At 36.8% G+C, this 11,387-nt stretch overlaps 1 protein-coding gene across 1 annotated transcript in view; it reads right to left on the bottom strand.

The window, feature by feature from the left end:
• The window catches only part of LOC110030828 (G-type lectin S-receptor-like serine/threonine-protein kinase At4g27290), a 19,930-nt gene extending 9,000 nt beyond the window's left edge, over positions 1-10,930 (bottom strand). The window contains exons 1-7 of the mRNA XM_020733755.1: positions 10,004-10,930; positions 4,676-4,783; positions 4,403-4,566; positions 4,092-4,302; positions 3,790-4,027; positions 3,497-3,647; positions 2,214-2,517 (exon numbers count right to left, since the gene is read on the bottom strand). Of these exons, the coding sequence (XP_020589414.1) occupies positions 2,214-2,517; positions 3,497-3,647; positions 3,790-4,027; positions 4,092-4,302; positions 4,403-4,566; positions 4,676-4,783; positions 10,004-10,835 (2,008 nt within the window). The 5' untranslated portion in view covers positions 10,836-10,930. The remainder of the gene's footprint in view (positions 1-2,213; positions 2,518-3,496; positions 3,648-3,789; positions 4,028-4,091; positions 4,303-4,402; positions 4,567-4,675; positions 4,784-10,003) is intronic.
• Positions 10,931-11,387: the final 457 nt, after the last annotated feature.

The raw sequence follows: 11,387 nt of genomic DNA, 5'->3' as shown, positions 1-11,387 counted from the left end.
GATAATTGCTTGATATAGTTGTTATAATTGGCTATAAATCTTGTAGTGGATGACTGTATTTTTTCTCAAGTCAAAGAGAATAGGTTATAATCTTACATCAAGCTCTATATTTATTATACAATGTTAAAAATATAGGTGCTAGCAACAACTAATATAGTCTGTTGTTAGTAGTGGTTTTCGACGATCGATGGTTGGCGGCAGCAGATGATGACAATGTATGACAGTAGGGACTACGGAGGTTGGTAGTTTTTCGTCGAGTCTTCAATACATGTGATAGTCAAAATAGTTGTATTTAGAATACAACAGTTGCAAGCAAGGGTCGTGAACAATCGGTGGTCGCCACCAGCTGATGGTGACTTCCAATAGCGGTTAACGATAACCAACAAGCTATGGTTAATGGTGGTCAGAAGTCATTTGTTATCGTCAGGTATTTTCTTCAAAACAAACTATGGAATTCTTCTACTTCTCATCCATCTGAGATAATGTCTATTTAAACCATTGGAGAGCCACATTTTAGAATTTTACTGAAAAAATTCATCAACCACATGATTGGAAGTTAACCATCTTGATTAAAGATGATTATTTTCAAAACTTGGGTGTCTTAATGTCCTCAAAATTGAGTGAACTCGGGCTTATTAGATTCCTCTCATCTAAACGCTAGATATAACTATAAATACATTAAATTTGGTGTTTATTGAATCATTCAATTGACGATCAAATGCTTCTTTTTGTGTTTAAAAAATTTAATCTGAGCTTGATTAGACTGTATTGAACTAATTTTGATATGATTGAGCTCATAAATAATTATTGATGGCAAGCAAACATTTATAAATTATTAAATAGTTGATGAATTGTACATAATGGACCCATAAATAACATAAAATCTACAACATGTAATTTAAGTTAATTTTGACAAAGTTTCGTCCATTCATTATTTTTTGAACTTCAAACATGGAGAACGTGTGGAAGGGGTCATTGCTCCTCAAAGGTAGAAAAAGTCAGGCCTGCGCGAATCAAATTGGATCTTTAAAAAAGCATTGAATTTTTTATGGGAAATTTACATAATACCCCACAATTCTCATGAATTTACACATGTGGCATCCAAATTTTGATATTTGCATTTCACTTTTAAAAAGTTAATAATTATGATTTTTTGTTGACATGATGCTAAAAATTTGAATGATATGTAAGCATGCATCTATAGCTGTTGATTATGAAAATACATAAGAAAATTCATGGAAGGGTTATTTATACTCCTTTCTTACATTAATGAAATAACCCGTTTTATTGCACATTATTCTGAATTTCAATATATATATTAAATTTATATAATATTTAAATAACAAGAAAATTTACTTCATCGACATACATCAAATGAAGCCTGATTCGAACAAGAAATCATTTTTGTATCATATCAATGATTCAGATGCGCCCGCACAATCGATTTTACAATCGGAGGTCATTAATGAATTACTCTTGATATGCTTCCAATACCTGTCGTGTAAGTTCAACTTTACTCATGGCAAAAGTTCAATTTTTTCCATTTTTAAGTAATTTTAACTTACATTAACAATTCCAAAATATTTTTTTTTTCTGATTAAAAAGCAGCACATAGAAGAGAAAAGAGGAAAAAAATAGAAAAAAAAAGGCATGCAATATCAACGTATCCCTACTGTAAAGGGAAAAATAGTATGTCCTGCATCCAGACAACGGCTGTGATTCACCGGAAGTCATTTTTTATATTTCTTTTTTTCTCCTTTGCTCCTTTCGGTGGATCGCAGCAGTTGTAGATTCATACTTACATATTTCCATTTAGTGTCACTCAGTGATTCATACTTACATATTTCATATTAAGTGTTGCAGCTTACGTCCAGACTGGACGTAATACTTTTTGCAAGTAAAGAAGTAGGTAATTAAACAATCACTACATTTTTTCTTTTAGTCTTAATCATGTATATCATCTACAATAACATAAGCTATTATACTCCATATATATATACTATCAACTAAAACTAACATTTAATTTACCAAAAAAAAAAAAAAAACATTTGGGCATTTACAGACCTTACACCCAATGCGTCTACCTTCTCAAACTTCAATTTTGAATCTGGTAGGGAAAAATAGAAGTTTAGGTGGTTGAAATGTAAATAGATAAAAATTGGATGGTAGATATGTAAATCTCCCAAAAGAAAAAAAGATTGGCTAGTATTAACGGCCTGTAATACTTGAAAGAGTAAGGCCATTACAAGAATAGTTTACTTGTGATTTTGGTGGCCATTTAGACTCTGAAGCATTCTTCATGATGAAAAAAGCAGGTTGCTTGATATGATTGAAATATAAACTTTCATTGCCGAGCATGGAGATAACATCAGACATGAAAGGACGATCATCGGGGCTTTCTTGTGCGCACTGAAGCGCCACATAGATGCATCTTGCTACATCATTATGTCGAAATTTGTTACCTAATGCAGGATCCACAAGCTCCATCCATGTTCCATCTTTCCATAACTCCCAAGCCTAATCAAGCAATACAAAATCACAATGGTTTTGGAAATATTTATGAAATAAATAGCTAAATGGCACAAAAACTTTGATGCATTCATGCACAGCACATAGTCCTAGTGTATTTACATATCCAATACCGAAACTTTCTTATTTACACACGTGTCACTTGAACCTTTTATATCACATAAAAAGTAGCGCTATTATCACTTTTTGTTATATATGATTCATATACCAGATAAGGGACAAATGCGGAAGCATATGCCCAATTGGGAGAGTTTGTTAAGTGGGTTGAGGGTGCGAGGGCAACGCCCCCGCAGTACGGTACAAAGTAATTTTGTAATTTCAAGAATGGTTAGGAACACACACACACACACACACACATATATATATATATATACATATATATATGTATATACATATATATATGTATATACATATATATATGTATATACATATATATATGTATATACATATATATATGTATATACATATATATATGTATATACATATATATATGTATATACATATATATATGTATATACATATATATATGTATATTCATATATATATGTATAAAAAAAAAAAAACAAAAACAAAAATGCTGCTCATTGCTCCCGAGAACGAGTGTTTTTTCTGTCCGGTCACCGGATGTGCGGACAACGGATGAGATCTCGTCCATTGTTCGCACATCCGGTGGATCTCGTCCGTTGTCCGCACATCCGGTGACCGGACAGTAAAATTTGGCCCCGAGAACGTAGGCATATTGCTGCGTTAAATCCCCGATTCACTATTATTGATTCTTGTGATTCTTTATCCTTCTTTCTCAACACTTTTCAAAAGTCAAACATATCTTTTCATGTATAGGTTTAAAGCACTGAAGTGATAAATATGTAAATATGAAAGTATAGGTGTGAGATATGTAAATACATAAGACTTGTGTGTTGTCTATGTAAAAATTTCCCAAAAAACATAGGATGGATCAGTAACTCACGTATGAAAGGAGATTATAGGGAGAATCAATTTCATAAAAGGAAGCATTTCTCTTTCCACTCACAATCTCGAGGAGAAGCACTCCAAAGCTAAACACATCAGACTTGAATGAAAAGAGACCGTTGAAAGCATATTCTGGAGACATGTAACCACTAAATGTGCAACAATTAGACTAATTTCCATACATAATGTAGAAAAAATTAAACTTTAAGGGCATTTACAGACGTCGCATACAATTTTTATGTATTCTAAAATTTATTTAAAGATGATGGAGAAGTGGTTCATTATACTTACTAGGTGCCGACAATCCTTCGAGTATTTGCTTGGATTTCGTCAGAGTCGAAAATTCTTGCCATGCCAAAATCTGAGATCTTGGGGTTCATGTCAGCATCCAATAGAATGTTGCTCGCCTTTAAGTCCCGATGAACGACTCTTAATCTTGAGTGTTTATGAAGATAAAGAAGCCCTTGAGCTATTCCTTCGATTATTTCAAATCGACTCATCCAATCTAGTTTTGATCCATGCTCAACATCTGTGAAAGATCAAACATAACTATTACATCCAAAAAAGATTTGATGTTTACAGTGAGAACTTACTGAAAAGCCAGAGATCCAAGCTCTTATTAGGCATGAATTCATATATCAACATCTTCTCTTCTTCATGAATACAGAAACCCAATAATCTTACTAAATTCCTGTGTTGCAGTTTAGCAATTAATAATATCTCATTTTTTAACTCCTCAAATCCTTGACCTGATCTTGCAGACAGTCTTTTGATGGCTATTTGTAGTCCATCTGGTAACTCACCCTGATATGTCCATTAAAAGAGGATCAGCACTCAAATATCAAAATCATGATTCGTCCAAATATTTTTTAAATAATATCATAAAATTTTGTTCAAATGTTACCTTATAAACAGGACCGAAACCACCTTCTCCAAGTTTGTTGGTAACTGAGAAGTTGTTTGTGGCACTCTCTAATTGACTAAATTGAAATAATGAAATTTTTGAACTCCCTTTCATATCGGCTTCCAATTTGCCCATGATTTCATCAACCCAATTTAGAGAGGATACTGTGTATTATTCATAAAAAAATAATTCCGACAATTGAGAATTCAAACAACTTGATATATAAACTATCAAACAATTCAAGGAAAAATCTGTATAAATTCAAACGCTTACCTATGCTTCTCCGTTTTCTTATCACCAAGATGGCTAAGATCAAAATTATCAGAAAGAATAATAAAATTGCTGTTGTTGTGACAAAAATCCATATCTTTCTTTTGCTCCCTGTCAATGAAATCAATAAGTTACAACTCTTACTAATTTCCTAAGTTAAATTAGTACCTTTGGTAAATATGTCAAGTGATTTCTATTAGAATTTTGCATATTTTAAGTTGATGTTTTTAGGCTATTTTAAGAGCAAAATCCACATGAAAGGAATTGGAATAAGTTGAAAAACAGTTTTGTCTCCCCCTCACTGCGCAACCACCACCTAACTCGATTGTTGCACAATAAATGAGCAAAATCAGCGCTTAAGTTGCCGATACCGAAAATCAGTCTAAATTGAAAACCATCGATTTTGCTGATTTTTAATTTTTTTAATGTAGATAACGCCCTCATTAAGAAATAATAAGTTCAAAAGCAACAACAAAAAAGTTGTCAAATATCTCATATGGTTGCAACCATATTTTCAAGAAAAAGATGATTCATCTCGACTTACACCCAACAATCGAGAATTATAGATCATCTCTAGCACCTCATTTTGGGCTTACTCGGTCCTAAGGGGACTTGATTCAATCACTTTCATAACAAACTATGGTCGTTAAATAGAACATTTGACTAACAACCTAGGATGAGTCTTGCATAACGTTGTGGTGAACAAAACATTCTGAATGTGGTATAACGACGCAACCTGAATATGTTGTAATGATGCAACCAATTACGTTGCAACGACACACCACGAATACAATGCAATGATGCACTCCGAATACTGTGTAACGACGCATCCTGAATACATTAAAACAATATACCCCCAATACAGAATAATGAATAACACCGGATCTTTCCTTGCAACAATTACTTACAAGTTACAACCGTCGTATTTAGATTACAACGACTTCCTCCAGATTCCTGAAGTTCTCTTTTTACGTTGTATATTGACAAATGATGTCTCTGTTGCAACCACCTACTATCATAACACCAACTATATGCTTCACGACTAACTGATGTTGTTACAGTTTTTCACTATAGCATGTGTGACCAATTACGACATGCGAGGTCAACTGGTGTCATTACAACCCTCCACTACGGCCATTGTAACCAATTGACGTTGCTAAATCCATCAACTCCGACCTATATGGTTAACTATTGCTACGACTTTCAACTACGGTCTCAATGGCAAGTTGAAGCTATTACAGTTGTTGTCTATAATTTTGGCGGACTACTGCCTTCGTAACAATCAACCAAGGTATTTTCGGCCCGCTATTACTATTTTCACCTAGAACTATAACTTGATTGTGACTATTATCGTTGAACTATTATTGTACAACTATGATTATCAACTTTATAATTTTATCTTCTCTAATTTAAGAGAATGGTGGACAAATGTACCTATAATCACATAGTGAATTACTTAATTAGGTTGGGGGCCCCATGATTTCTTCAACTGTCAAGGTTTTCCGCGTAAAAAAAACTTGGAATCTACTCTTGTTTACTTTTAATCATCTGTGTAAGTAATAAATTTTTGTACAATGCTGAGATGTTAAATTATTACTTTACCGCCACAAATTTTCTGGCACAAAATAGAATCAAATATTAAAACATCTATAAATTAATAATATTATAAACATCATATAGTTTACGTAAAATATATTTAAGAAAATAATAACCATACTTTTATAATGTAATAATCTAAAAATTATTATCATTAATTTGGATGCGCCCTAAACAAATTTTTTTCATTTGACACAAATCTAGAGATATTTTTTTAGCAAGAAATATTCAAACTTAAATTAAAAATTATCAAGAACTTTGATTTCAACAAATTTAAAGTTAAACTGACCGGCTCGACGAGACGTACCAAATGACATCGAAATTGATTCAATCCGAGTCAAATCAGTCTCAGATCAAACCATTAAGTTACTTTTATAAATTTTTTGTGCCTAATTGGAGAGTCAAATGGATATTAAATCTGACAAACTTATAGTCAAATCGAGCATCTCCGCAAAATGAATCTAACAAGATCAAGATCACTCAATTATGACATGGTTAACAAACTCAAATATCTACAAAAAGTCTTCTGATCAAAAGAATCTTTCATGTTCGTCTGATGGAGTGGTCAGAATTCCTTATTTTCAGAGAGGCCTCTTGCAAAATTTAAAATAAAAATTTAAAAATAGTCTTACCCCCTTCATGTGTTGTGGTATATAGAATATAATAGAACGATTGACGATGAAACGAAAAATAGAACGAGAAAATTCACACCAGAAAAGAACACACAGCGGAACACACAGATTTACATGGTTCAGACAATAGGAAAAGGTGCCCCGGACCCATTCTCCTCTTTACTTCCATCACTGTCATGCACTGTCGCCTCTAGTAGATCAACAAACCTTACATTTCTACAGTAACTAGAGCCTCCAAGAAATGCCACTGGAGAAAACCCCACACATCTGTGTGTACTAGATCTAGCTTTCCTGCCTTTGGAGTCCTGCCAAGTTTCAAGAAACTGATCTTCTTCTGCTTCCCCACAATGCACCTCTGACTCATGTGTTTATGCCTGAGTAAACTTGTAGTCATATATAGTATGTCAATTTTCTTACCCCGATTCATTACTAATACTCCTTTGATAACCTTCCAGGTGCTATCTGAGAACACTACTGAATGACCACCCTCATTGAGCTGCCCAACAGAAATGATGTTTTTCTTCAAGTCAAGAACATGTCTGACCTTTTGCAAAGTTCAGCTGTTCTTATTTGGAAGTGCGACGTCAATGTCTCCAATTCCCACCACATTCAAAGCTTCTCCATCTGCCGGATATACTTTCCCAAAGTCACCTGTAATATAATTTCGCATCAATTCCCGATAGAATGTTGTATGGAAAGAAGTCCATGAATCCAATATCCAGTTATCAACAGAACTATGAACTGCTAGCAGTACTACAACCTGTGCTTCTTCAGTTACCACATTTGCACTGTCATTCTCCATCTTCTTGAGATTTCTACAGTTTTTCTTTATGTGGCTGGCCTTGCCACAATTCCAGAATGTTGTCTGCTGACCAGACTTTGATTTTGATCTTCTTCTGTTTGAGTTCATATCCTATGATCTCCCTCTGAAATCAACATTCAGTGCCGAACTCGAACATGAGATCTCGCCAGAATATTTCCTGCTTACCTTTTCAGTCAAAATCAAATCATGAATATCATCGCATTTCAGTTTAGATTTACCTGCAGAAATGTTAATTATCATTCTCATGACTTCCTAACTATTTGACAATGATGCCAACAATATCAGCTCACGTATCTCATCATCAAAATCAATTTCAACAGACGACAATTGATTTGAGATAGTATTGAAATCATTCAGATGTTCAGATGTTGAGCAATAACAATAAAAACACCTTCCGTCATCTTCAAATTGGATAACTTTTTCATCAAGTACAAATTTTTATTCGTCGATGGTTTTTCATACATACCAGATAAAACTGTCATGAGATATGCAGTAGTTTTTTCCTTAACGACGTTGTGTGCAACAGACCTCGATAGGGTCAATCTAATAATCTCCAGAACTTGTCAATCCAACAAATTCCACTCAGCCTCATTCATCCTTTCAGGTATTTTCCCCAATAACGGAATATGAAGTTTCTTCACATAGAGGCAGTCCTCTATTTACATCCTCCAATAACCAAAATCAGTGTCATCGAACTTCTAGATCCCTGAAACCTACACTTTATCTGCAGCCATTGTCTTCCCTCAGATCTGCAACACGACCCTATACCAGTTGTTGTGGTATATAGAATAAAATAAAACGATTGATGCTAAAACGAAAAAAAAAATGAGAAAATTCACACCAAAAAAGAACACACAGATTTACGTGGTTCGGCAAATTGACTACGTCAACGGAGTTGCAGAGAATTTTACTACTTGATGAATTTACACCAGTCGATCGTTTCGACTTACAAGAACGAACTCTTTCTCTCACTTCTCTACTCTTCTCTCTCTACACCGAAATTCACCGAAAAGAATAAACGTACAAGAGAAATAAACCCAGTTTCTCTTCTACCACAAGCCATTAAGAAGAAGTTAAGGGAGAGCAATCTTCTTCTTCTTTCTTCTTCCTTCTGCAAAGCACACACACACTGCTTGCACTTCTGCTTGCACTTCTCTTCCTCTCTGTGAAAGCAAAATTGTCGAAGAAGAACATGAAAGGGTCGTGTTAAATTTGAAAGAGAGCCGCTCCTTTTATCACGAAGAGGATGCGGGAACGGTTAGGGAGTGGTGGGAGACGCGAACGGTAGGCGGGACGTTCGCGATGATCAGATCGCAGGAACAGTTCGGGCTCAGCTAACATCATGAAAGAGATGGGGAGAGTTTGAGTATGAGGTGGATCAGAAGGAGCTGACTTCCATTGTTGTTACGGACTGAACAATCGATGAATAATTCTCACTCTCATAGCCGCCGGCCACTGTCAACCACCGCTCACCAGCCACTGACAACTACCATTAGCTGCCCCCTGCTCGACGAAGCCCCTTGCGGAGCCACGATGTACACTGCGGAGTAAAGAAGCACCATAAGAACTACAACGTACGCTGTTGAGTAATGGAGCATTATGCATGGTTAAGTTGAAGGTTGCAAAGTAACAAAGCACCGGGTGGAGTAACGACCAACGTCGTAGAGTAACGAGACACCCTATGGAGCAGTGCGTCATCTAGAACATTGCGTCACGACGCAATTTTAAGACGGCATAACCACTCTCGACCATTGGACAACAAGTCCTTCTGCATACGACCGTCGTACTTCAAGAAGTTGTGTAGCCTTTTTCCATATGTGGGACAACGCCATGTACGTGTAGTCCTCAACTTATACTGGATCGTTGTGACTTTGCTAGACCCCATGATTTTCACCATTTTCAAGGTTTTCCAAGTAAATACTTCCGAATCAATTACATTTGTGTGTGATGCACTTTCGCGTAATGTTAAGACCATAAATAATAATTTTATCGATGCAACACATCAAATCTTTTTAAAATTACTTGGATAACTTCTATGATTTTTTATTGTCCATTCAGCAGCAAGAAAATATATACATGAAATATGCATTATTTATGATCAATTTATATAAAATAAATCTAATAAATTTAAAACTCGTCTTGACTAAACTCTTTTAACATAATAATATATAATATCTAAATCTCATAAATAAAAGGATTATCTTAATCTAAGTTAAACATATACTTCGATCTAACTTTTTTTCGAGATTACAAAACCAATATAGAACAATATGTACGTACCGTCAGAATTGTTAAGGCGTGACGCCACCCGGACGTAGATATCCTGCGGACTTTCGCTCGCAGAGGTTCTAAGATCATTAATCTCTGCCATCCAAATCAAGCACCCACTTCCTCCACCGCTAAGATGAACACCTGCATAAGCCTTACACGAGCAATTCATCAAACACCTTGTCCTACACCCATCCAAGCCCAAGCTCACATCCGCCACCGCCTCCCTCGTGTCCGGCAGCATCGTTCCCCGTACCACCATGAACTCGTCGGTTCCATTCACCCCGCAGCCAAGTTCCGCCACTCTCACACACCCATCTGACCACTCTCCCCGGCTCCATTTCAACGGATTCCTCGGTTCAAAGCCATCAAAGCACTGGCACATCAGCGAGCTGCTCGAATCGCAGACGGAATTGGTTCCGCATGCTGGAAAAAAATCGCAGGGGTCGATCGGTGCTAGCCACACGAGATTCCACTTCTTCCACGTCGGTTTCCATTCGTATAACTTGGCTACCCCATCTGTATCCATTGTCAGTGTAGCAATGGCGTCGACGATGGTGTTGAAGTAGTAGTAGATCTCCACCGGAGTGGAATAGAAGAATTGGTTGAAGTCTTTGTATAGGCCGACGGAGAGTAATTTTTTAGGGCAGAAGCCGGAGATGGTGTAGCCGTTCCATGGTCCCCCGCGCCAGATCCACCTGCCAGAAGCATCGTGGATGACCAGCTGGGGGACACCAATGGGATCCATCGCTAATACATATTTTCCCGGCGATGGATCAGACTTGCTCCGCCACGCCGTGAGATTACGGTTGATACTGGTTATCAGTTCGGGGCCAAGCTTCATCCCGGAGAGCAAGGCGTCGGTTGGGTAATCGAAGCTCTGCCATAAGTGTGAGGTGGAATTCTGAGCTCTGATGATGAAATTGCCGGTGTCGAGAAGTTGGGCGATGGGATTGGAGATGGAATTGGGGAAGGAAGGGGATGACCAGAGAGGGGTGGAATTAGCGGAAGTTAGGAGAAGGAGAGAGGCGTCACCGGAGGAGATTGATAGTGTTGCGTTGAGATTGGGGATGGGATTCCGGCGATTGGCGATCCAGACGACGGTAGGGATTGGGAGATTGTGGTACCAAATGCCTAAGTATTGGTTTGTGGAGCTGGGAGGGGTGAAGAAGCCAAGTGCGAAGGTTCCATTGTGGGAGACGAGAGTTTCGCCATTGGAGAGGGGATGAGACGGAGTAAGGATGTCTATGGCGAAGGAGACTGAGAAGAAGAAGAAGAAGAGGAAGAGGATTGGTGGGAGGAATATTGCCTTTCTCGTCATCTTCGGACTCCTCCAGTTACAGTTCATATAATACTGTATATATACTATTTAGTTTAGATAAAAAATGCAGGGAAG

Source organism: Phalaenopsis equestris, unplaced genomic scaffold (assembly GCF_001263595.1).
Source record: "Phalaenopsis equestris unplaced genomic scaffold, ASM126359v1 Scaffold000761, whole genome shotgun sequence".
In the NCBI taxonomy this organism is placed as follows: domain Eukaryota; kingdom Viridiplantae; phylum Streptophyta; class Magnoliopsida; order Asparagales; family Orchidaceae; genus Phalaenopsis; species Phalaenopsis equestris.
The sequence above is the reverse complement of the archived record's forward strand: the minus strand, read 5'-3'. Positions and strand labels throughout refer to the sequence as shown.